The 27,715-nt window shown below is 38.1% G+C and overlaps 1 protein-coding gene and 1 long non-coding RNA gene across 3 annotated transcripts; both read right to left on the reverse strand.

Moving 5' to 3' along the window:
• Nucleotides 1–1,158: 1,158 nt before the first annotated feature.
• Nucleotides 1,159–20,165, reverse strand: LOC123979498. 2 transcript variants are annotated; one of them, XR_006827232.1, is made up of 4 exons: nucleotides 20,087–20,165; nucleotides 18,529–18,615; nucleotides 2,843–2,986; nucleotides 1,159–1,250 (listed from the first exon to the last, which is right to left on the reverse strand). It is a non-coding gene; the product is annotated as an uncharacterized LOC123979498 (long non-coding RNA). The 2 variants fall into 2 exon arrangements; XR_006827233.1 differs by lacking the exons at nucleotides 18,529–18,615; nucleotides 20,087–20,165 and adding an exon at nucleotides 6,207–6,323.
• Nucleotides 20,166–20,813: 648 nt separating this feature from the next.
• Nucleotides 20,814–23,525, reverse strand: nkx2.1 (NK2 homeobox 1). Its single transcript, XM_046062961.1, has 2 exons — nucleotides 22,781–23,525; nucleotides 20,814–22,034 (listed from the first exon to the last, which is right to left on the reverse strand). Exons 1-2 carry the CDS (start codon nucleotides 23,145–23,147, stop codon nucleotides 21,358–21,360), a joined length of 1,044 nt encoding a protein of 347 aa, XP_045918917.1. The 5' UTR covers nucleotides 23,148–23,525; the 3' UTR covers nucleotides 20,814–21,357.
• Between the last annotated feature and the right edge of the window lie 4,190 nt (nucleotides 23,526–27,715).

The following is a 27,715-nucleotide window of genomic DNA, read 5'->3' on the forward strand; positions in this document are numbered from 1 at the left end:
TTTTTGGCTCTATGTGGCATGGGTCTAAACCTTTGAATATTTATTTCTGTGTTTCTATATTTAGCTCTATTTGCTGCAGTTTTTTAAAAATTGTTTATAGGAATAACTATTTATGGTATTTAGATTGCTTTTTCAATATGTGCCTGAAAACGAAATGTCCTTCAAGATAAAGATTAAGTAGAAGTCCTGTTATGAAAACATGTAAAAAGTAAAAAACAAAATGTACGTGTGCCATATTATATTATTGGATTATCACTATTAATTAAGCATTTATATATAAGCAGCATTGCATAGTTGCAGGTGGTCAAGTTGGTAAAAACAACTTTATATACTATTTGGCAGTTTAAATTTTTTTAAAAAGCATATTTTCATAAACTAATCATATGTTTTGTGTCTAAAAGCTTGATCTCCAGAGTAACTAGTACCACACCTGTGGAACAAATTACCAGAGGATCAAAGTTGTGCCATATCTCTCACCACCTTTAACCTTAAAACCTTATTATTCTCGGTTGCCTTCTCATGTCATGTTTATCACATCTATTTTATTTTTTTTTATTTTTCCTTAGTTTTTTTTATCTGTATTGCCTTTGAATTTGTTTATATGTTCATATTATTATTCACTCTTTTAAATGTATGTAAAGCACTTTGAAACTGCTCCGTGAATGAACTGAGCTACAAAAATACATTTGCTTTGCTTTGCCTTATAGGTGCAGATGTTACAGGTAATGTTGATAATATCAGAAGAGGATTCAGCAGAATAAAACGTCAATTTGTTCTCATTATGAGTTAAAAGGGCTCAGTGTCACCACTGCACAAATTCCTCACAATAATAAATGTGGCTCATATAGATCAATACACACTTAAGACTTTCAGTAATTGGTGAAATACAAGATGAATGAAGCAAAGAAGAAAATTAACTTCTGGCTGTATTCACTAAAATGAGCACATTTATGCATGTATTGCATATGTACATTTACTGCATAATATGCCTATAATACAGCTTTAATAACTTGTAGCCTACATGTTGTATTGTTGCTCAGGAATTTCACTCTGAATTATATCTGCTGTCCTGAAACAATTGGACATGGCTACCTGCAGACTGGACTGACTCAAACGTGAGATTTCTAGCCACATTTAACTGTATTCTCCATCACTTACTTTTCAAGCAGGGTGAAGAATGGTCACTCAATTATAAGAACATTGTCCCTCAGACCACGGCAGACTGTGCAGCAGGGCATTGGGATGGGAACCTGGCGACAATGGCGTATTTTTCTGAGTTGAGTGACTGTGGGAAAATCTCCCTCCTCTATTCAGACATTTTTCCCTTCTTTTCATATAATGGGGAGAGAGACTGATGAAGGCAACAACAGAAAAAGAACAATTACAGGCAATGAGAAAGCACAACCTCTCAGAGCTCAATAATGCTCTCTAGAAGGGTTAATCATTTTAGGAAGGGGTCTGAAGACAAGCCTTTTAAGTTTAATTCATCTCTGGGGTGATATTTTTTTCCCCGAAACAGGAAGGGAACTGTAACACTTGACATGGTTTGACATGCTGAGCCATTGCTGAAAGTTCCCACACAGCAAGGAGCTCAGAAATTAAAAAAACTGCTCATTTAATTTGCCTGGCTGTGGACCGAAGAGCTGTGATTCTTTTTTCCCTCTTCAAACTGGCAGGACTGTTTTAAAGTGCTTAGATTAACCAAAAAACACGTTTTATGTTTTAGTTATATTTAAATAAATTTGAGTTTTGCAGACAATCATGGTCTTTGACTGTTATTTAATGCTCTTGTGTTTCTGGTTTTGAAAGAACTTTATGTGATTAAAACTGGAAAAGACGTATTTACCTTTTATTTAAGAAAAAATACCACTACTCTAAATTTTACTCAAATTAAAGTACAGAAGTATTGGCAACAAAATGTACTTAAAGTATCAAAATGTAAAAGTACTCATAATGCAGATACGGTCCATGTTGACTGTCAGTACTGTATTATATCATTGGATTGTTATTACTGATGCATAAATATATAAGTAATACTTTAATGTTGTAATTGGATGAAGGGGAGCTAATTTTACCTGCTTTAGATACTTAAGGTAGTTAAATATATACTAGTGCATCATATTTTTTAAACTACTCATTTCTTTTGTATGTAAAATCTTAATCTTAAAAATATGTACTACAGCTGAGTGGAATAATTAAGTTAACTTAAGTAAAGTACAACTTAACTCAATCTCAAAATGTAACTGAAGTACAGTACATGAGTCAATGTACTTATTTACTTTTTACCACAGGAAAAGAATTAATGCACCTCAAAACTTTGCAAGCAGATATAAATATCAACAGGCCTACTTCCAAACTCACAAAACAGTTAGATTTTACACAACATTTCTCCTTGTTATCTCCAGTTGCTATAAAATCAGAAATACAAATCAGAATAGGCACAACTACAAATTATAGCAATTAGTATGCAACATGTATTTTGAATGAATTGTTTTTCATAAATATTCCCTTAATGCATTTGTCTAAATGTCAGCTTTCAACTACATTTATACTATTACTATTATTTACTATTATTTAAGTGTTTATATTCTGCTTATAAATACTAAATAGAGGAGTGTCTCATTATAAACATTAAAAACAACAAAAGGCGCATAAAAACATTTGTAGTTTTCAAAGTGCAGAATTATCTGAGTTTTTGAGGAGCATTAAAGTGCATTGTCAAGTATTTAAAATTTATTTGCTTACAGAAACATTATATTGTGATATGGTATGTTATAAAACCACTAATTAATTGTTTATACACTGCTTATTAATGTTAAATAGGAGGGTGATGCTGAAATACCTTGTTACGTGGAAAAGGGTTCACAAAAATGTGGTCTTGGCAAAGAGAGGGAGTTCGTGTTGTACAGGAAACAAGTTGCTGGTGGTGGAGGGAGGCTAGTGAAGAGGGATTGTTGCTGCCTCTTGCCTCAGTCACATCAGCCACCTGCAGGAAAGTAAAAAGGACCGCTTTTGAGCCTGTGTGCTCCACGTCAGCAGATGATGTTGACAGAGCATGAGACAGAGTAAAGGCCAGACGGGAGGTTTGGAAGAAAGAGGGCGCACAATGTAGAGAGCCAAGTGGATTGCAGCGGGAATGCTTTGTCTCATTTAGCTGAGAAGGGAATAATTAAATGTATTCCTTTCCTGTGGGAGTGGAACTGAGCTCCCAACGGCAGCTGAACATGTATGTTGCTTTCAATAACCATCAACCAGTGTTTTTAACAACCGTCTTTTCTTGTGAGTAGAGAAGCACTTGTTCACCATGGAGCAGGAAAATATCTCAAATTGTGAAATGTCTGGTTATTTCTTTATTGACTGTTTAATAAGAGTCTACAGCCATGTTAGCAGCTCTGTGAGCCTGTACTTTACACAGCAGTGCTTTCAGCAAAATGCTAACTTCAGCATGCTAACACGTTCACAATGACAATGCTAACATGCTGATGTTTATCAGGTATGATGTTTACCATGTTCACCATCTTAGCTTTCTGTTACTAGCATGTTGACATTAGCTAATTAGTGCTAAAGACTAAGTATAGCTGCAGCTAATTGAAGTGTTATTAGTTTTGCAGGTATTTGGAGAAGTAGTAGTTTGTATTGCTAGAGTTCATCCTGAGGGGGACATCCAATAGCAGTTGAAACAGATCACTGTCAACCATAAATGGTGCTGAAAATGGTGCTAGCAGAAAAGTCAGGGGATCAACAGGTCGTTTCTATTGTTAACAACACACACATTAGCTAATTAGCACGAAACACAAAGTAGCTCCAGCTGAGGTTGAATGTGATTAGTGCAAAACTCAAGCCTGCTAGACATAAATCAAAGTATATCTAATAGCTGATGTCAACTGGTTGGTGGCACCAAAAATTAGGGGATCACAAAAGTCAGTAGAATTCCTCCTCTGTGGCCATTACTCTATGTAAAGAAATTTATAACAAACTATCCAATAGTAGTTATAAATATTTTAATCTGGATGTGGTGGACCGACTGACCAACCAAGAGTACAACATTGCACAAGCTAAAACTGACTAAAGTGTGTTTTTACTGCTCACACAGAGGCAAACCCAACTCTGCTAAACTCTCAGTGAATTAATGTGACGGTGAAAACACCACACTCCTGTGCAATACAGTTTCCACTGAATGTTAGGCACAGGTGTAGGCAGGCAGGTTATTGCTTTAAGCCACTTCTGACTGTGAAGAGCATTAATGATATGGACAAAGCACTAAGGATCCTCATAAAGTTATTAACTGGCTTTTACTGCTGCACACTGCTGTTCCTGCTACATTTCCAATCAGCAAGAGGAAGAAGATGCAAGGCCACCAGCACTTCAGCCCTTCCATGTGCAATCGCTTAATCAGCTTAATACAGGTTCCCTTGCACGTATGAAGCGATTCAAGAGGTCTCTTGCCTGACCTTTGTTCACATAGTTTTCCATTACATGCCTTTAACTGTCTGTAAATTACATTTTTTTTGTCATTTCATAACTGTCACATCACAAAATAACCTAACAAAATAGTAAAACTGGTGAGTTAACACAAATCAGCACCAGTTGACTGGCCACTCACCAAATTTTATTAAAACTACTACTTCACATTTTATTTGTTCATTTAACTGTTCAGTTTATTTTTTTTAGTAATGTTTTCTGTAAATTATATTGCCCTTCATTATGGTCTAAATGTTGTTTCTACACTCTTCAGCAGTTTTTGGTAAAGAATACCACATCTATTCTATTTTAAGTTTATTGCTTAAAGCTGGAGTGTGGCACTTCTACATATAAATTAACGTCTTTTACATTCAAGCCTTTGCCAAAGGAATTCACACAGTGCTGATTAAGCCTATCACTGCCAGGTAAATCTCTCTTTACTTGCTGCATACTGCAGTTTTTAAGTTGTTTATTTAGTTAAATATTACAATATAATTTTTGTTAATATGCTTTAGCGATGTTGTATTATATGCAGTCACTTACAAGGTAAATTTATTCATTATTTACAACAGGGTTGTAAATGAGATCAAGTATATTGTAATTAAGCAATCTTAATCAAACATTTTTCAATAATAAAAGTGTAGTAAAGACAAATTAAAAACAAAAATGTGGTTTAAGGCAGCTGCTGGTCGCCGCATCTACACGCGCTGCCATTGCAATGGGGAAAAAAATGAATTAAAATTGAATGGAGATGACACAACTCTCTGTCTGTGTGGCTCTGGGGCAACTGTAAGTAAAGTAAAGTAAATTAAAGGAACTGGTTGTATAGCAGAGTTCACCTGTAGGCATACATCCCTTGTCAACTGTGTTTGTGTTATTACTCTCCCTTCCAGGTGTTTCTCATTTGGACGAAACCACAGAGCATTATCACTCGACTCTGCAGTTCTTCTCAGCCCTTTTCCACTGCATAGTACCGGCTCAACTCGGCTCGACTCGCCTTTTTTGGTTTTCCATTGTGGAAAAGTTGTACCTGTACCTGCTTTCAGGTACTTTTTTTCGCATCACCTCCGTCGAGGTTCCAATCTGTCGTGAAAACACAGCAGACTACTGATCGTCACTATTCACTGCGTCATCATTGACGCATCATTGGCCAGACAGAGGCCAGCAATACAAAATTTTACATTTTACAGTTTTTGTATGTAATTTCATCACTAAATCCACTTCTGAGAAGTTTTGAGGAGAGAAATCAGCTGTGTAGATTTCGAATATTGACAGTTTAACGAAAAGTGAAGGCGGTACAAAAATGTGCTTGAAAGTTTTCGGAGTTGAGCTCCGCAAGTGGCGGCGGGTGAAGCCTGCGCCAACCCGCGGGAGGAGCTCCCGAGGCCGGCCAGCCGCCCGCTCACAGCTCCCACCGTCACACAGACCGCTGCAGCAACAACGGCAGAGGAAAACACAGCTGCAAGGTTTTCATACGGCTTATCTGTCTTTACATTCTGAGTAATGAAACATTTTTACTTAAATAAAGAGAAAGCTGTGCGGATCGCCGGTGTGTGTGTCGCATTGAACCTTACTGTACTATCTGTGGGTTACTACCGCAATGGAAACGAAGAACAGCCAAACCGAGTCCAGTAAAGTCGAGTTGAGTCGAGGCGAGTTGAGCTGGTACTGGTAATGGAAATCACCATAAGATATTTTAGGTTGGGTTCACGACAGCCTTGTAGCCTGAACCCTGGAGTGTTTACCCTGTTTTGTGCAAGTCGTTTGGGGTGGTGCAAATGCCAGACTGGAACTCTGGCATGAACAAAACAACCGCCCTCTGGTCCCCCTGGAAGGAGTGGTGTCGGACCGGACCGCTGTCAAGCTGTCAATGGTACCTATAACTGGTACCATTTAAACCAATTATAGGGAGCATACTATTGTATGTGTCATTTTATTGGTTATAAAATGTCCCTCCCTCCTGTTTTTTTTACTGGTGAACTAGTAGTGCTTTTGCTACCAAACTATCGACTAGCAGGAGACAAACCGACTCACGACGAAGAGAGATGCCACCTGAATATTTTGGCTGAAGAGAACATTTCTCAGTTACCAGAGAAGGTGCATAAGAACTATTAAAATATTCAGTGATAAAGTAGAATTGATTACAGCGAACTGTTAAGTAGTGTTGTGTGAAAGTTAAAAAACTGGTCAACAGCAAATCAAAGTAGGACTGTTTTGTACTGTTTGTTTTTTTTACCCGCCGACTGTATGACCAATTATCTAATGCTATTTCTAGAACAAGACTTTTTTTTTTTTTTTTTTTTACAATTTCTGGATCGTTTGAGTTTTCCTTTTGCCCAGTTGGAAAATTTTAACAATGTATCATCCTCTCATTGATTCGAATAAGTAACCAGATCTTTAGGTGTGACCCCAACCTTAGTGTCTCATTATTTTGCTTGTACAACCTGCAACTTTAATGTTTTGCTGGAGTGGGCGTAGACCAAAACAGAGCTAAAAGAATAGCAACTGTTGACCAGAAACATGTGTCCTGCAGTTCCTTATATCATGACCCGAGGTGGCCAAACAAAAACTCCATTAATGCAAATTTGAAAAAGTTTAATTCTAAGATAATTTAAAATATGAATCTTAAAATCACCCTAACATGTAATAGGTGTTAATTGTGGAAAGTAAATCTCTCAAAGTCCTAGTAACATTACAACTACAACATGACCTCTGTGTCCTAAATGGTAGCTATGGCCTTGACTAAATCTGTCAAATAAATGGAGCAAAAAGTACAGTGCTTCCTTCAAGAATGTTGTGGAGTAGAAGTATAAAGCTGCCGAAGTAAAAGTGAAAATTGTAATAAGGAGCTCTCGCTCCTTAGGTACGGACTGACCAAGTGACAAGTTAGTCCTTCTACATTGTCCTCCCTGCAGCTGAGACAGGAACCAGCAGGGTCTAACAGCCCCAAGTGAAGTGCAGTGAGTCAGAGTGCTTCAATCACTCAGCAGTCTTTCCCTGAGAGGCTGTATGTTGATAATTCCCTTGTTATTACATCCTCAGTCAGAATTATGGAGACGTGCCTGTAACATGGCTGTCTGCCAGAGCCAGATATACTGATCAAGACATGAGATATTTGTGATGGATAATGACAAACAAACAATAAATGAAAGTGATGTTGTTGTTGGGATGTGAATCCTTTTTGAGCAGCAGCGGTAAACGGCTGTAAATGCAATTTTGGCAAGGTAAAGTATTTGGCAGAGGTAGAACTAGTATTTAGGTCCTTTGCTTAAGTACCAATAAAACAATGTAAAACTACTCTAGTGGGAGTCCTGCATTCATAGTTTTACATTAGTGATAGTACAAAAGTATTAGCAGACATATGTACTTAAGTATCAACAGTAGAAGTACTCATTATGGAGCTCATTTTGATTAGTTTATATGCTGCTGGGTAGTTTAGTCTTTAAAAATGCATCATATTATGTAGGCTGATCATGTTTTTTGTATTATATGTTAGATACTTTAACTACTTTAACATCAGCATTTAAACATAATGTAAATAGTTTATTACACAATGCAACATAGTTATCAGCAGATATAAGGACATTTCCAACAATTATAACTTCTCCTATAAAGACATATTTTGCATAATTATTACATAATCTGTGTTACATTATATTATCTGTTTATATACTAGTGTCCAGTTATGGATGCTTCACAGGAGATGTTGTTAATACACAACACACAAAAATACATTTTGTCTACTTATAACTACATTGTTATAGTGTGTTATAAACCATTTGTTAATTTTGTCACCTTATATATTTAAAATAAACATAGTGGAGTGGTGAAGTGGAAAGGATAAAGTAAAATGTAAATATTAGTGAAGTATAAATACTACACTTAAGTACAATACTTAAGCAAATGTACTTGTCACTACTGGTATTTGGTGTATGCATGACTAAATCCTTGTGAATTTTTGAAGTACAAAGTATTTAACAATGTTAAAAATTTGTTTGACATATTTCTTGGAATCTCTTTTCACTCAGTCCACAGACAATCTGTCTCACCTAAGTCTGTAAATGTGTCTCCCGGCCCTACAAATACATCTTGCTATATTACTCCCCCTCCTCATTTCATGACACCATCCCTGCCCCCCACCTTCAGCCGACTGCACCTGTCACCTGCGGGCCTCTGCCTACATTCAGGATCAATTTACATAACCTCATTTAGCAGTTCACAAATCAGAGCCATTAAGAGCTACTAACAGGAACCAAGGGTTCTAATTTAGCTTGCCTTTCACAGTGGGAAAATTGTTCAGTTCAGGCCTACAAATAAAGATTCAGGTCTTGGCTTTGATTGTTGATTGTGATGGTAAATGTACAGATGATTAGAACAGATTTCCCACCCTGTATTGATTTCCTGCCAAAACACAGCAGGCACTGGTCCTGCACTGGAAAACCACTGAAGGAGGTACGTGCAAATAGAGTTTGTTGCAGAAATTGATGTGTATATATATTAAGGTAAAAAGTCTTTAAATCGTAGAACTGCAGTGGTTGTCTGCAGGGCAAGGTGCAGCAATATATAAAATAAAGATGTTAAAGTGATCGATTAATCATTTATTGTTGGCTTGCTAGTGTTTCTGCAAAAAAGACATGTTATAAATTGAAACACACTTTGAACACATAAGAATGTGTTGGATTTCATGATTAATTTAGTGTAACAATTTATTTACAGTAACTTAACCCTGTTTAATCTTTGATGTCTCGGTATCTCAAAACTGACACACAATCATTTGAAGGATTTTTTCCAAACTAATGCTTTTATTTACATTTGTGTGGCAATGTGACAGTAGCGAAAACCAATTCAGGGAGCGGTGAATAGCTGAAGTCAAGAGCAGAAAAATTATTTTCAATCTGCATTCAATTTGGCAAAGATGGGGCTCATAGAATAAAGAGGCTGATTCAAATTTCCACTTGTTCACCACTAAACTTGGTGGTACGGTATTGTGAACGTGTGCTTTTATGGGAGGCATTTTTGGGGGAGCATGTTTAATTAATCAACAAATCAGTGCAGTTCTCACTGACATATGTTTGCACTTCAGGCTGTAGGATAAGGAGGAGGCTCTGCATGAGATGCACCCAGCCGCCTACAGATTCTGTCTACTGCTGTTGCAAAATGTGATTGTGTAACATCAGTCATCAGCAGGCAGATACATGCTGCAACAACAGTAGGCCCATAGGGTTGGCAAGGTTTAGAGGATATGTGATGACCCAGAAAGACCCAGACGCATGTATAAAAGCTTTGGGGGTCAAGTCACAGAAATATGAAAATATTTATGAGGTGTGATTCAGTAAAGTGGCCCTGTCCAGCTTTGGTCCGGCTCGTTTTAGTCGTTTCACTTGAGGATAATTTATGACAAGTGTCCAGAGCAGGTCTATGTGGGGGTTGGGATTTAGCAGAATGGTGCTTGAAAATGCTATAGCAACCAACAAGAGGTTGTGGGTCTTTGGTAAAAGCAACTCTGATTGTGTAAAACAGAGATAAGATAGCATACTGATCATTATGGTAGAACATGCTTTTAACACAACACTAGGTTAAACAACAGAGTTCAGGAAGTTTTTTCAAAGCAGGTAGGCATGTGAAAACAAATGAGTGTGACTATAAGTAAAATTGCTTTTTAATGGCAAGAATGGACCATGAGTTTGTAGGTTGTTCCAAATGGGCTCAAGCATTACTTTGATTCTATTCTCAGCTAAATATAGACAGTTTAGCAGATAAACAGCACAGGCCAGCTTGCCTTAAACTCATTTTGCTCCCTAAAGTCCCATACTGAGTGAGCTTAGATGCTTAAAAAAAGGGACTTGGACCCCAGCCAGTGTCTTGTCTATCACTGCGTAAAAGAGGACAAGAAGGGAGACGTTGTTGCTGTGTAGCCTGGACGAATTACTTTTAATGAACAAGTAATTAATGGAAATGGACTCGACGGTTTCAAAGCAAACAACGATTCTAATTGATTTGCATTTCCCTTTTTTTGGGCGCTCCGATTCCCTTTGTCCGGCGTCTCTATTGATTACCCGCTATGTGTATCGCTCCGCATGTGTTTTCCTTCATTAAGAGATAACGGGTTCCTGACTACTCCCATCCCTGGGTTTAATGTTGCTTAATGTCTACTTTGTTCCCGTGTCATGTCGGAGGGCAGCGAGAATAATGAGAGAGTGGGTGGGCCGTGATTGGCCTGCAGTAAGGCAATAGTGTTTAGGACGCCGGCTGCAAGGGGATCAGTGGAGAGGTTAGAAAAGCAGAACCTTTTGGGCTGGCTGAGACGCAGCATGTGGCCTCTGAGTCCGATTCACTCTCACTTACACTGCTGTTTTCTGTTAAACTGCCATTTTAATATCAACACCTGACACCCCCTTTTTATTGAGCTGCCTGTCAGCCTGACATCCCCGCGATGCGTGCGTTATAGGCTTTTGATGGTAGCCTAACATAAATATGCCTACATGCAGCACATAGATGGGATCAGGATATGAGCCCTTATTCTGTCGATTTCCGTTCATTTAGCCTGTAAATTGACCAAGTAAGAAATCCCATAGGCTATATCCTACTGAGCAATTCAGCCACCGGAATACCATACAGTGACAATTGGCCTAAAAAGAGAACTACCGCGTTGTGAACAGAATTGCATGTTAGCTAATTGTTAATTTAAGCGGCTCGCAGTGGCTAATTATGTCGGCACAGCCAAGCCATTTGCATGATGGACCAGCCACCTGCCTGAAGGCGCTGCCAGGGCAAACTATGTAATTACTGAACAGCAGTGGGGCAATTTTTGACTGTCGCCCCTTTTGTGTCACATGAATTCCTCGTAATGACATATTTCATTAGGGGGGCAAATATCACCCCTCCTTCTGGTCGCGGAACAAAACATGCAAGTCTCAACAGGTCCTAATACACGGGACCTATTTACGTCCACCTCCACCCTGTTTTTATTAACCTGCAGTTATGTGCGTCTTTACTGTGAGTTAAATGGACGAGCTGTGCCTTTTCTCAGCTCAGCTCATATATGTTGTGCTCGGGTTAAAAAGGACCAGGCCCTTTCGTAGTGATTGCAGCCTGAACTCATTAAGCTGTCAAATGTCCAGGCTTTGGGGATCTTGATTGCTTATTGTAGCAACATTCAAGGAATTTTTTTTAGTCTACAAAGAGAGGAACCCCATATTTACTCACACTGAAGGATAGACTGCCTGACTATTCAGTCTGTTTCATAAGGATGGTTTCCTCAAGTTTCCCCACTTTACTGCAACCATGTGTCAAGATTTATTAGGCCTATTTATTTTAGCAATAACTATAAATATATATTTATTGATGTTATATTATCTTAATCAGTGGTGGTATAAGCATTCAAAGATTTTAAGTGAAAGTAGCAATAACACACAACAAAAATCCTCCAGTAAAAGTCCTGCATTCAGTACCTACTTAGCAACAAAATGTAGCCTACTTAGTGTATTAAAAGTAAAAGTAGTCATTGTGCATAATGATAACAATTAGATCATTATCTTTGATGTATTATATGTAAGCGACTTTCACTCCTTCTTAGGTAGTTTATGTTATAATGGCATGTTTTGTGTGTAAAATGTTAATTTGTAAAGTTACAACTAAGCTTTCAAATAAATGTAGAGGAGTAAAAAGAACAATTCTCCTTTATGAAATGTAGTCGAGTAGAAGTATAGTAGCAAAATGTACCTACCTTAAAAGCACAGTAGCCTCCTTGAGTACATTCACTTATTTTCCACCACTGCTCCTAATACTGACATACCTTTAATGTGTAACTTTCAGGCCTATCCCTCTAAAAAGTTTTTTATAATTTGTATATCGTGATGCCCTCATGTTTATGGCACTCAGATCCATTCAAATTCACTTTGTATCTCTCCATTTGAAAGGGATAACCTTGGACTATTCACACCTTCATTAAATTGAGAAGTTATTGCTACAGGGCAATAGAGTGAGCAGTGGACCTGTCGGTCTGGAGGGTTTAGTGTTAACTGGGTTAGTGATGGCTCGTTGGTTTCTAAAGGACTCCTGCTGGTACTGTACACAGACATGACAACTCCGCTTTAGTCTGGTCCCTGTTTAATTGGCATGTTTAACAGGAGCACCCACACATTCAGGCAGGCACACACACACATTCAGGCACACACACACATACATTTTTCTATCTATTCGGGATTTCTATCCTTGTGAGGACCTCACATATAGACCAGTCCAACAAATAAAACGTAGCCTAAAACTCTAATCCACATTTTAATTTAACTTATCTTATATGTAAAGTTACCTGAATTTTTAGGAAGACACAGGTAAAACTAAATATTTAACATTTATGATTTATTCCACTTACACATTACTGTATCCAGGCCATGTATGCTCAAGTTTGGTGTATGCTGCTGGTGTTTGGGGTTAAAAATATATGCTTTTGAAAGAATTTAGAACAGATGAATAAGGGGATACAAAAGTTTGCACTCATTCAGGCCATTACTGGTGACATGGTGTGGTAGCCCTGCAGTGTTAATAGGGTGTACTGGAATAGGTTGAGAGATGAATGAAAGCAGGCTTGCTAAGAGAATAGGCCATTTTTTGTGGGATAAAACAACTAATGGACCATTGGTGATACCAACTGGATTGAGCAAAATATGTTTTTGACTATGCTTGTAAGGAAAATCATACAAAAACTTATTTTTCAAGAAGTTAAAAGAAAAGCTTTTTATTTATACTAAACAAAAATGTCACACCTTTTGTTTGTATGTGTGAAGTATAATTCATTTTTGAAAAAAGGGTCTTTGTGTGCAGAAATTAGATTCTAAGTATTGCTGTCATCATTATGCATGTGCATGTATGGGATTTGTTTCACAAAGTGTGATTACCAAATTATCTGGATGACTTTGCTGAGGAAAATCACAACAGTTCTTTCTTCAATTCATGCAATTTTGAGTGAGTTCAAGCTTATCCAGGTATCTTGCTGTGTCATAAATCTTCATAAGACTATAATCTGGTAAACAGGATCTATAAACATGCAGTTGATAGTCCCTTTAAGTAGTTCAATCTAATTTGCAAGGTCCTAGCGCTCGATGCTAGTCGTGAAACAAATCTCAATACTGCAATCAATTTAAGATCAACCAAAGCCAATTACCTAAACCAACATTGGCCACCAGGCTCACCCTACCCTGATTCCAATCCTATCTTGTAAACAAATCCAAATACTAACTTTTGGTAATCTTAAATTTACCCTTTACCTTTATCTGAAAACTAAACTGGACTTACTACTAACTAAACTAAACTTAAACTGGTTCTTCTAAGGACAAAAGCAAACACACTTAACAGAATGGATGCCAATGTATGCAGCTTAGTTGCACACAGCCAGGAAAGCACTAGTAGTCTCATAGAGCAGATATGACTTTGATTCTCTACATGGGATAAATATACTGTCTTAAGTTGAGGTACAGCTCTCACAGTTTGTCATATGTTAAATCCTTCCCCTCAGATTTCTGCATTACTTTCAATATCTTTTTTAATAATCTTATGGTTCACTCATATTCATTTAGCTATCGCATTACAACTGATTTCAGGGTATGTGGTCATGTTTTCACTTAATTTGAACCCATGAGTTTGAACATCAGCACCCTTTCCTTAATATTGCCCCAAAACAAAAAAGTTGTAAGTGTGTGTTCCAAACGGCAATACACTTACAACTTTAAAGGGAATAATATAACTATAGTAAACCCAAATGAATTCAATAAACTGTCATAGTTATTTTTTTCCAACTTTGTGCTATATTTAGCCTACTGATCTACCAATTTAATATCAACTCATTTTAAGCGCGTTAGCGCGTTAAAAAATTAGCAAATCTGTAGTCAGACTTGTATGGTTTTAACTAGAAAATCATAAATTACCACAAACTACAAAAAGTGTACTAATTCTGCACCAAAATGTTTCTCTGCTTGCTACATGATTTTGACAAATGGATGTCAAGAGTGGGGCCGAGTAAGATGGCAAGTCAGTATTAGTGAAGAGTAATTGTGTTGGGCAATTTTTGTTGTAGATGTTTCTTTGACTTCTTTTTGCATTTTAAAACCAAATGATCTTAGGACAATTAATCTTTAACATGACTCAAAACAAACAACTGAAGGACATCTAAATCAGATTAGGGTAAAGAAGGCATTGCTCAAATGCTGACAGTATGACTGCCTTTGTTGTTGTCATTTCATCCAAAGACTAATTTACAGATGAAGAGTTGTATATATTGTTTCTAGAGTTGTAGAGTTTATTATAGAGAGTATATAATCCACTTCAGCAGACACGAGGTGCCCCAGGGATCAGTCCTTGGATCTGTTATTTTCAATTTTTTGGTAACCCCTTTGGGCTATGCAAATTGATGTTACACCTTTACTCTTGGATTTTCTTAATTGTATATCAACCAAGTGTCTAGTGATGTGCCTGTTGCGAACGAGTCGGCTCTGCGAATCAGCTCATTAAAGTTAATGATGGGAGCCAGCTCCTGTCTGAAAGCCAATTTTACCCGCACCCCAGTTCCCCGGGTGGAGAGAGGAAAGCATGACAATAAACAAATTACACTTATACCTACTTTAACTAATTGAAATATACAGTATGTGTCTAGAGTTGTTGTATTTATTAACTACACTATTTAATTTTAATTAATAAGGTTATTTTTTTAATGATACTAGGATAGTTATCATGTAAAACATAAACAAATTGATGACTCATCTTGAACTCTGGGTGGTTACACAAATATATCCAATCAAATGAGATTTTGGTCAGCTATTTGGTGGCTAGCAGAGTAATATCTTAGTAGTAGGTGCGTGTTTGGAGTTCAGCTGGCATAAACTCTTCTTATAGTTCCAAAGAATGTGGCTGAGGTCTAATTTGTTAATATTTTCCTCCTCCTCTGGATCACAACAGGAGAGAAGGCAAGAGGGAGGTGTGAGTGGAGGCAGATAAGCCACGCCCATGTTTTCAGCAATTCAATAACATGTTGAGGGCTTGATATAAATTTGTCACTAAACCATGTCTACATGGTGTTTTTTGCTTAGAAAAAAGTCACATGACAGGACTTTTAGACATTTTAACCACTGTTTCACTGTGACTTTAATCTCTATGCAGATGATACTCTCCTTAAAACCTGATTCTCTTCACCTTCTTTACAAATTCATGACAGAAAAACTGAAATCATATACCATCTGGCCCTGAAAACTCCCAGGTGGTTTGTTAGCTGAGTGACCAGAATTGGTTAGAGAACATAGTTCTGTTACTTTTTAAATGTACTTCAGAATCAGAGTAAGGAGTAAAATTCCTTAAAAAACTTACAGAGACCTTTTAGGCTTTCAGGTTTGCTTTAAAATGCTCAGGAGGAGGAACAAGAGTTAGCAACAGTTAAATGATACCATGTGTGCTAGCTAATTGCATGCATGAAATCTGCAAGTAATATTAACATTTATATATATTTAAACAACTCAAGTTCTTAGAAAATTAACCACCATCATGGAAGAGTTTGTACCTGATAGTTCCATAAGGGCCAAAATGTTTTTGCTTTAACATTATTTCAGTTATGTTAAATATTGTTCCATATTATTCTGTTTTTCATGGCTTTTCTGTAAGTTTGTTCCACCGTTGTTCTACATGAAAAAGAGGATCAATAATAAACAAAGGTGTCAAAATTAGTACCTTTGTGTTCCCAGATTTGCTTTTCTTTTTTAGTGAAGAAACCAGAGGGCCCACACACTGTCAATCCCCTATGCTCACTTTTTAGCATGCCTGTCTTCAGACCTATATCAGGTAAAAATTTGTACAATAATTTCCTTCTATAAAATTTATTTATTTTCCCCTTTGTTGTTTGTATGATTTTGAAGTTGTGGTTGTTTCCAGCAACCTTTGTTTATTCTAAAGCACAGGTCACAAATAAATTAGCAGGTATAGATACTATAGATGATGTAAACAATGTAATGTAAAGATAATGTAAATAAATGTAAATCCAGTAGATAAATCACTTAAATAGTTGTAACATTTTCTAGATCATTGCGGCTCTGAAGATATAAAAATGAAGTTTTCTCCTTTAAAAAAAAAACATTATTGTGAATTTTGACCAAAGAAACAGTTCAACATTCAGTCTGAAAGATTCATGGGTTCATGGGTTCAACCCATGCAGCAGTCATTCTTCATGAAGTGTCCTTGAGCAAGATGTTGAAATCTTGCTGTCCAGTATGATTTAGTTAAAGGCCTGTCATGTCAAATAATGAACACATCCATTTACAAGTTTCCTGGCTTTTTTCTTTTTTTGGGGGGGGGGGCTAAGCACGAAGTGAATTATTTATTTGTGAATTGAGGAATTGTGTGATTTATGATGTTCTTTTGCTGCAGCGGTGTTATTAAAATGAAGATAAATTGCAGTCAGTCCCAGAGAAATTTTCTTTAAAAGAAACAAAGCCAAATGAACACCAAAGATGTATAAAATGCACTTTGTTCATCAGAGGGAGGGAGAGAGAAAGACTCCACTCAGGGAGCTCTGAATGCTGCATTTCATGCCTGCAACAATTATGCTGAAAGGTCAAGTATTACAGCATCTTGTGCTCCGCTTTGCATGCAAAGTATTTCAGTTCACAAATGACCCTCGTTTGCGCTCTTTGAACAATGGCTTGAAGAACCAGATAAACGTAGGACAATTAAAGATTTTTGCTGCTAGCTGACAATAACATTTACCAAAGGGGGTGATTGCAGATGCTGTGTAATTGTCCTATTTGTAATGCACATGAATGCTTAGGCCTGCTGCAGTGAAATGTTTAGGAACTTAAGAAAGAAAAATGAGAGTGGCTGTGCTTCAGAAGAAGAAAATTAATTATTTTTATCATCTCTAAACAAGGTTATTATGAGACTGCCTTTGAAAAATTGTTCCGTAGAGTTTCTGGTTTTGATTAAAACTGGTTATGATTAAAACTGTGTTAGACTAGTTGGATTATGATTTGACTTAATTTCATCTAACACATTACATATACACATTTTAGTTAATATTGAATGTCTTTGTGTTGAGTTTCTGTTTACTTCAGTACTGTGGACAGCACTAAGTCAGCCTTTTGTATCTTTATCATAAAGATAAACAATACACACTTAAAAAACTTTTTAAGTGTTTTAAGTGTAAGAAGTAACTCTGAAAATCACTGCTAATCATTTTATGTTTCCATTTGTTGTTGTTTTTTTATTAGATGTTTATGTTCTACTTAATGCAAGCATATCACAGTGCAGTGTTAATGCCTCATGCATTGATATTGAGATCCTCATGTATTCATCAACAGGGATATATGTCAGAAATCACACTTGCATGTTCGCTTAAATTTTATCAATCAAACGAAATCAATGAAGAGGAAAAATTGTTTTTGTCTATTTCTTGTATTATTCTTAATATTTTGCTTTTGATATTTAAGCTTTTTTCAAAGCTCTCTCAAGTGCACCATTAATTATCAGTTTTGTTCAGTCTTACAAATTCAAGTTTGAGATCTGAGGAACCGATTACTGGTGGGAGAGCCTGCACACTAATAATGCTGCAGAAATATCTATCTTTGAATGATCTGATTATTTAAAACTTGTGGTACTATCTTGAGAATCATTAACTTTATGTGCACACTAAACCCCATTCCCAATTTGTTAACTCCCAATTTTATAACATTTCCCTTAAAAACAGTAAAAATAAATGGTCTCTGACATTTTCACAGTGCAGGTTGAAAGATTTGACAATTAAAAATCTAATTGAAATCTTAACAATAATACAAATTGATTTACTTTCAATCGTAGAAGCCACTGTCAAGATTTAAATCACCTTTGCTTGTTGACTGTCAGCCTTGATTTTAAGATGCACACATATTTGATATCCACTCAAACTTGAAAATTCAGTCTTAACTACATGTCACTGATAGGCTAAGTAGCCTACTACAGCACGATTTCTGGATGCTACATATTACCCAAAAGTGATACTGAAGCTAAGCAGGCGAATAAAATTCAACAGCTAGTCACTAACTCAAATATGATTACCTTGAGATTAGGGACTAATTGCTTGGGGTTCATGGAGACCAGCCCACCATAAAGCCAGGAGGACTTGGGGAGTTGCACTGTGGGTTTCTACAAAAGAGAGCGATGAGAGCACACACGCTTCCAACAAGTCATTCTCAACAGCTACAAGCTCCACACAAAGACCACACACCGCGCCAAAGACATGTTAATGTAATCCCAAAGTTCTCACTTTTCCCCCGAACAAAACCAGCTCTGCAAAATACCTAATAGAAGATAGTTTCTGATGCTGGTAAGATTTCCCTTAAAATGCCGCCAAAAGGGTTTTTAGGAGGCTGCCTGGTGGCCTAAAACTGCTGTTGGTGTAAAGTGATGCACGCAGTTTGTTGAAGTTTAGTTCTCTATTTTGGTGAAAAATCTAATTTTCTCAATAATATTTGTGAAGGAAAAAAAACTTTTGAAAGTGGCATGCCAAAAGGTAAAAGTGTGAGTGAAATAAAAGTGTTCACCCCTGAAAAAAACTTACAGTAGCCTATATGAGTGAAAAAGCTGCTGCTGAGTCGGAGTCAAACACCAAACTACTGTGGGTTTCTCCAAAAGAGGAACACATTTAAATGTTGCATTAACACATAAATATGGATATAAGCAGATAACGCAGCAGGACAAATATAATTTTATGACATTATATGTCATATAGGCTATAGGCCTACGGTTGAAAATGCACCCTGCAAAAGACAGACTGTAAAAGACATTAGATCAGGAAACAGGAATCAGGTGCAAACTAGGCCTGAAGAGCATCTGCATGTGAGCGATCATCGACGGCACACATAGCCTACACTTTAAAGTTTTTATATTTATTTGTAACAACTAGGCATCTGTGTAACTTATTTATTTATTTTTAGGGAAATGATAGGCCAAGGTGTGGACCGATTAAGGGGTGTAGCCTAAGCCATAAGAGCTCCCAAAACAAGTCGCTTCGGTGACATTTGAAATCAAAAAGACGCAGTCAGAAAGGCCACACAGCCTACAAATAGCTCATGCGTTTACAAATCCCATGTGCAGAAATTATAATTTCTACAAATCTTCACTAGGCTAAATTAGGCTAAGCTTTAAATTTCGACTTTCAGCTGAAGTCTAAAAATTAAAAACAGCCTTTCATAAAAATGATTTCAGCGCCAGATAAATTCAGCCAGGTCGAATTGGATCTTGTTAAGACCAAAACTATTTTAAATTATAGGCTAGCTGTAGGACAGCACTGAATTGAACACAATTTCTTTCAGCCATAAACGAAAATCACCTGTCATTACCCCGTCGCTTAGCAACCACGTTGTTTACTGTTAATGCCATAGTTAACACATATAGCGCTATTAGGTAGCGGGAGAATAGACCCTAATGATTATTATAGCTTATATTTACAGAGCCTTCATCTACAGAGAAATAAATTAGGCTACTAGTTTGTGTTCGTTACTGCGAAGTATCAACCATGTAGGTCTAAATGGCTAATGTTTGAAAAAAGGGGGAGACTGTTAAGGCTATGCCAGCCACAAACAGCCTATCGCCGTTTCCTTTCAATTAGGCCTACCTGATTTTTAGGCTATTGATAAACCAGCTGATAGCCTCGCGCCGACCGTTCGTTTGAGAAGAATTCCGCACTGTGTGAGTAGGGTGTTCTTCGATAAGCTTTGCGCTTGTGTTTGATGTTGGGAGCCGAACGACCTTTCTGACTCACACAGTCAACATATAGAAAAACCAAACACATACCAGCGCTCCAAACAAACACACACACACAGAAAGAGAAAAGAAAAAACGGTGAATATACAGGCTCAGTTTACTCTGCAGGACACTGCTTGTGTGAGCTGCAGCCTTTAACGATATGCCTGAGCTGCATGTGATTTGTAGTAAAACAGGAAAAATAGGCTCTATTGTTTAATTGTCATGTCACAATAAGAGCCCGAGTGTTGGTAAAGTATTTAGTGTTGTCAGTTTGCCAAACCTGCGTCATATGGCGCGTCATTGAGACGTGGTTCTTGATATGATCTTTTTTTTTCAATGTAAATAATTGCATCACATCTCTCACAATAATAATCAATAAAGATTTAACCTCCTAAGACACCGATCAAATAGGCTAATAGCTAATAATAATAAGCCTAACAATAATTCCGCACTGGTTTAATTTTTGCTCAACTGATTTTTTTTCCAAGGAATATTTTCGTCATTTCATTTCGCATATGGTGACATATTTCACAAAAAACGTAACTATCTTGTTTCCATAATTTATTAATAGGACTGTTTTGTAGTAAGTCAAATATCTATATAAGTTACAAAGAAATAAAACGTACAAATACCAATGAAACGACAACAAACCGGCAATAGCGTCAAAAACTTTGTACAACAAATAGCTAAAATCCAAACCTTTTACAGAAATATACAAGCTAGATCTACGGCTTACATTAAATTCTATTATAAATCAGTCATGTGTGTTTGTGTGTTTGTGTGTGTATGTGTGGGGGAAGGGGGGGTAACAGCACCCATATACAGCAGTGTTAAGGTAGGCCTATATGCCTCCCTGTTCAGGTTCACTTTTCCCAACTAATGCGGCCTATATGCTGCTGATTCTTCTTTTGTCTCAATATAATTTACATTTAAAAAATCCAAAGACTTTCACATCCGCAGTTTCTGGACAAAAGTGTTTTTTTCTCCTTCCTTCCAAAAGTCACACTTCCGTCCAAAAGGTGAAAATTGCACCGATTTCTCATCTCTGTTCTTGTTCAAATGCGCACATTTACAGAGAGAAAAAAATGTTTTTATTCTTTAAATAGAAGAATTGCTTTAAATCATAGCCGGCGCCTCTTGTCACCACGTCCTGCCGTACAACAGGGCTGAACACTGCAGGGCCGAGCCGTACTCTGCGCCGGGGGAATTGAGGTGGGAGAGGCCGGCCACCTGGCTCTGCAGTGACGGCGGACTGGAGGAGTGCGGCGCCAAATCTGGAGAGTGGCCTGTGCTTCCCACCTGCTGGCTCTGGTGCTGCCCGAGGCCGGACGTGTTGTTGGACATGATCATGACATTGCCCCCTTGCTGGTGGTGGGTCTGTGCGGAGGATGTGGGCGTATGGCCGCTGCCTTGACACGGCTTCCCATCCTTCACCAGCACCGGCACGGCCACCCTCCGCGGGGACTGCTGCTGCTGCTGCTGGCAAGAGCCGCTGTCTTGTTGCATCTGTTGCTGGGACACTTTGTCTTTGGCCTGCCTCTTCATCTTATACCGGTGATTCTGGAACCAGATTTTCACCTGGGTCGGAGTGAGATGGATCATACTTGCCAGGTGCTCCCTCTCCGGCGCAGACAGGTATTTCTGCTGCTTGAAGCGTCGCTCCAGCTCGTAAACTTGCGCCTGGGAGAACAGCACTCGCCTCTTTCTCCTCGGGGTGCTGGACAGGGAGCCCATACTTTTACCTACGTCTGCCAAGGAGCTGAGGCTGCCCATGCTGCCCATGTTCATGCCCGACGACGAGCCCATGAAGCGAGAAACTGGGGGAAACACATCAAAAATTACTGATTTGTTACATGATGCAAAACTAATTCTGTCTTTACGCGGAAAACGAAATCGAAGCTTGGCGTGCTTGTTGATGGATACAGCTATGGGTCATAAAATCATAAACCTGAGCATTGATGTAATTCAAATAACTGCAAATTATTTTTATGGTTGTCAATCAACATGGTCAAGTTTCTACAAGCAGATGAGTAAAAATTAGTCTTAAAATACTTCCCAAAGAGACGTTAGGTGCCCCTATCAATAAAAACAAACCCAAATGCGTCTCAAAGTCCATAGGCCTACTCATACATTGTCAAATTGTATCAACCAGATCCCTGAGCACAAATTGCAGCAATAGCTCATAACTGACACTATATTAATAACGAATTAATGTGATAAAGTATTCAACATTAAAGTATCTTAAACAAAGGCGCAAAGCTTGGAGGGGATCTTCGGCATGAATGCTCCTTATGGTGAGACTTTTTATAAATGTTGCAGGCATGATTTTATTTCTCTTTATCCTTCCCTAACAATAAAATGAAAACCTAGCGGATGAAATCTAAACTGGATGGTTTTCCAGGGTGCCCACCATGGCGCACAAACGCGCACAGGTGACAGAAACAATACAGCGAGCACTAAAATGCAGCAAAAACACGAAACATGCACATAAAACCGCATTTCCGCATTATATATCCTGCGATATCTCAAGGCTGGAGTCAAAGCACAGGTGAAGGCTACTCACTGGTGGAGAAGCGCGGGTCCGGGTTGGCTCCGTACCAGCCGGTGGCCGTGGTGCTGCCCCTCATGCCGTCCTGGTAGGACGGCAGGTCGCCCATGTTGCCCAGGTTGCCGTTACAGTAGCCCCCCATGGCCGTGTGTGACAGCTGAGAAACACCTGCCGCAGTCATGTGGTAAGCCGCAGACACAGTCCCATTATGGCCCATGTGGTGCTGCTGCATCGCCGCCTGAGAGACCTGCGGCTGCCGGTAAGAAGTGAGAGGTGCCCCCAAGTTGTTATTCTCCATACTTACTTTCTTATAGCTCTCCTCAAGGGGACTCAAGATATCGGAAACAGAAAAAGGAGTCGTATGCTTAGGGCTCATCGACATTGTTCTGGGGCTGGAGAGGGAGAAATTAGAAGGCAAGGCAATCTCTCCTTCTCTTTTTTTTTTTTTTTTGGCCAAAGCCCCTCTGGTTCCTGTTGTCTCAACGTCGATCCTGGTAGATGAACACGTAGGAGAGCGCCTCAAGTCCGCCTTAATTGGATTGAGTGGGAGCTCGGTGCTGGCTTTGGTTTGTTTTAGCTGGGTGCCAGGTTTAAGGCTACCATCAGAGGCGGGGCATCGGCAACAATACAAAACAGCTCTAGCCTCCTTTCACCGAGCGTAATTTCACTTACAAGACATGTGCTCCCCTCCCACTAACAATAACATAAGCGCTGTACATGATCATAAATGTTCCTCCCGGCGGCTGCGGGCGGTGTCCGGACTCGCTGCAGCTGCTGTATTTGGAGTTTGTGACTTGTTGCTGTCGCTGATAAACACGTGGCTGCACACCTTGAGACTGCACTGACCACAATACACTTTATTAACTGTAGTGATGTTTACGAGGGCCTCTTGATGAAAGGAGGCCTATATGGACTTGAGAGTTGGAGAACCACTCCTCAGTTGAACTACTGACTTTTAATGGCCATGAGAGGCCTCCAGTGATTGCAGGATTGTTTGTGTTATGCCTTATCGTACTCAGACATGCAAAAGTGCACTTGCGGGGAGGGAAATTGACTGATACTGATAAGTAAATAAATACACATCCGCGTGTTAAGTGGCTGCGTAAATGATTAACCCCCCTCGTTGTTGTGTTTTTTTTTTCATTTGATATCATTGGACGCAAGCAGCTTGTTACCTAAATTCAGATGTACACACTCGTCTAAGAGATCAGATGGAAAAAACAAAAACAAAAAAAAACAACAAAACAAAATAGAGTCTGGAGTAGGGGAGGCTCTCATGTGAAGTTAACGGCGTTCAAGTACTCTCCTGCAGCACAACGCCAGGTAGCCCAGAAGCATCTCGCTTTAATGTTCAAGGAGTCATAACAGTTTAACTCAATCATATCTCATTTCTAATTTATTTTTTTTTACACAGGAGCATAGGAAAAGAGTTTGGTTTCACCGAAGTCAGGAAATGGTATTGTGAGCCTTGTTCCCGAGCTAGGTCTACTTTTACGCAAAGGAAATAGGAATTTTGAACGGTTTGTTTTTTATTTACTTAAAATTAGTACATTACTCTAATTATAGCGTATTTTTTTTATTATAGTTATTATTATCATCATAGTTATTATTATTCTATTTTATTTGAATGCTGATAGGCTATTACAACCAGTGTTTTATTATTTTACATGTTAAGTCTACTAGTCATTATTCGGCTACCAATTTACCCGTCCAGAGCTTTTTAGGTTAAAAAATTATTGACATACAACATTTGAAGATAAAAAATAAAATTTATACAGTAACTTCTAACTTACACAATCTGTGGAAGTCAGGATCATACCGGAGCTGGGCCTCTGGCTACTGTAAAAATAATGAAGCAAATATTATTCATATTTTTCGGTTTTGTAAAGGTCTTGCCGGTGGTGGAACGTCAGTCTTGCAGCAGCAGCAGCAGCAGCAGCAGGTGCCACCAGCTCCTGACAGAAGAAGTCTGTGCCTGCAGGTTGAGCCGATATTTCCTTATAGCCTACAGGAGTTAAAGAAACACAGCGTCTTCTGGTGGCAGACACAATAATTTGTAATAGTGTGATCAGCTTTATTCCACTGTGACTCTTAACTTGTGTTTCTTTTCTTAATAAAACTGTGTAAATGTCTAACTAGTTTTATTTAAAAAAACTCAAATGAACGATGATGCACCCTCCGCAGCAAGCTGTCAAACTGAAGCCAGACTCAGCAGCAAAGTAAAGTCCCATTACTGCAGTGACATGCAGATCACTGACAGTTTGTCATGGGGGATCATCAGCCACAGTTCTGCATCTTACAGGCTTCTGGCTGCATATTTCATGGCTGCCTGCATGTTCCAGCAGGATAATCTGTGCATTATTTGCAGAGCTGCATTTTCCAAGTAGCCCTTCAGACTATAGACACTTATCTTTAATGAAGCAATATTATCATATAGTCCAAGCCTAAATATTACAGTTAAAATAAATTGTTTGGATGATAGCCGAGGTGCGGGCGCACAATTCGCAGGCCATATAATCGCAGGCAATTAAAATTACAGCATGTTTCTGCATCCAAGGTAAATCTTGCTTATGCCTTCCTTAATTACGGAATTTCGCAAGACGTTTTAATCATCTAAATCAGTACCTTTTTACTGTTCTGGCACACGGCTATTATGGTCAATTAGCAGTAATTAGTTCAAATGTTCCGGCTAATTCCTCAGAATAATGAGGACACACAACAAAGGCTCGAGCCTTTGTTAGCGAGGCTTCAGGTTGCTGTTTATGAACTGATTAGTGCATGATATAATCCAGTGAACAACTTCAGACGGGAAAAATAAGTGTTTACGATGGAAATTAAAAAAGAAGTTACTTATTGTTATTATATCCCATGAAAAAAACTGCAATATTTTCTTATAAAGATACAAAATTCACTGGAAATTATTTACGTCCACATCAAAATATCATAAGGATAGCTACAGCGACACTGTAGAGAAAGAATAATAAGCACGAAAATATCATTAAATTCACCTGGATAGGAAGGAATATTTATCAAATCTATCCAAGTACAGAAATGTCGCTGATGAATCCAAAATTGATCTCTAGGGGTAAATGAAGAAGGATCAAAATATTCGCACACTTGTCTCCATTTCACATATATCAGAATAACAAATTAGATCTAATGGTATTACATTTTGTCTATTTTCAATTCACTGAGGTCTACTTTTGTGTTATGCCACAGTTAAAGGCCTACATGGTAGCCTGAATGTCTACAGCCCCCAAACAGACCCTATTAAATCTAATGTTACTCTTACAACTCTTGTTCTATCAGGTAATGAGCTGCAAAAAAAAAAAAAAAAAAAGGATGCTGAGAAGAAGGTGATAAAAGAAAGAAGTAAATCTTCACCATCACACATGAGACTTTAGCTGATGATGATGTTTGAAGTGCGGACAGTGTCAGACCGATTCATAACAAACCATAATTTATCCAATCCAATCATGTCACATTTGAAAGAGGTGGAGATATATGATGCAGACATTTCAACTGTACACCACAAAGGGAAAACAACAGGACTCATTAGAGGACCCTGGAGCAAAATTCTGACGCATGTCACACCAAGCAGCCGCACGTCACTCCGGGCGGCCATCTTTTTGCACCCAATCAGAAGCTGTGGTTGGGGATTCTAAGAGGAAAGCGTGTTGTTTTCCAGTGAAGCACGACCCCTAGTGGGTCACTGGCTGTCCACGCCGTTTGGGTTTCATTTATAAAGAGGTTAGAGGTGATACCGTGTGTTAGTCCGCCATCTAGTGGAGAGTTGTATCAACAACAAAGACTTTCTCACAAGTATTTTATGAAGATGTCACCTATAATTAACAGCTTGAACAGCTTTTATAGGTTGAAGGAACCCTATATTAGATTCACCATTAGTCTAGCCTTTGACCTTTGGAAACATACACACAAAAACTTCCAAAATTTTAATAATAAACAAATAAAGGGGTTTCATTTACTAGCATCAGTTTAGTATGTTCATAAATATGTTTCCCTTTTATGTTAATCAGTCTGTGTTGTGGCTGAACCGAAAATAATGGTGAGACTTCACCTTTAGCTTTAATGTTAAGTACCAGATATCTTTTGGGAGACAAAGTGTTTTCCAGATCACTGCCCAATTAGGCCATTTTTGTAGTAGCAGCTAACATATTAATAGATTCTGGATTTTCCAAAGTCTTAGAAGAAGTGGTATGTGGTTTTAAGAAAATTTAATGAGGTGATTCAATGTTTTTTGTGGAAAAACTGTATTAGTATTATTATAGGTAAGTATTAAAGTATGTCAAGGCATTTCTATGTTTAGTCTGAGATGTTTCTGACTGTGTAAACTTTTAGAATGGGGTGAAGGTGGAAAATGCTTTTTAAGTGGTTGGGAAACGGCTCACTGTATGAACACATTCACCTGTTATCTAAAAAAAAAAAAGGAGAAACATCAGTAATCTTAAGGGACCTTTTTCAATTTATTTAAGTTGAGTTGCATGAAAATGATGCTAACCAAACAACCCTTGCTTAATCTTTTAGATTTGCTCAGCTTCATACAAACTATCAATCCCTTCCTCTGATTGCATTATCCATTAAAGGGGATCCATTATATACTGGTCCATCATTAACTTTAGGTCCGCTGAGCTGCAGCAGTTATCAAAACCTTCACATTTCTTAATACAGTTGTATTCGGACTGATTTCATAAAATCAACCATATCCTCTCTTTACCCACGTTCAGTGAATTTAGGCCGGCAGCACATCACTCAGAGCTCCAGAAGAGGCACTAAATCAAATGTAAGTTTCACCTCAAAATATTGCAGAGCTCATACATACATACATCACACAAGTTAATAAAAGACTAATTTGGTATTCTGCATTGTACATCATATACCCAACAAACATAAAAGCTTCCGTAGTTCTTAAAATACAGCAAATACCAAATA

This window comes from Micropterus dolomieu, linkage group LG11, assembly GCF_021292245.1.
Source record: "Micropterus dolomieu isolate WLL.071019.BEF.003 ecotype Adirondacks linkage group LG11, ASM2129224v1, whole genome shotgun sequence".
Taxonomy (NCBI): Eukaryota; Metazoa; Chordata; class Actinopteri; order Centrarchiformes; family Centrarchidae; genus Micropterus; species Micropterus dolomieu.

Coding starts and splice junctions, on each gene's coding strand:
- nkx2.1 (XM_046062961.1), bottom strand. CDS start 23,147: ATGTCGATGAGCCCTAAGCATACGACTCCTTTTTCTGTTTCCGATATC. Junction 22,035..22,780: donor GGACCCGCGCTTCTCCACCA/GTGAGTAGCCTT, acceptor TGTTTCCCCCAG/TTTCTCGCTTCATGGGCTCG.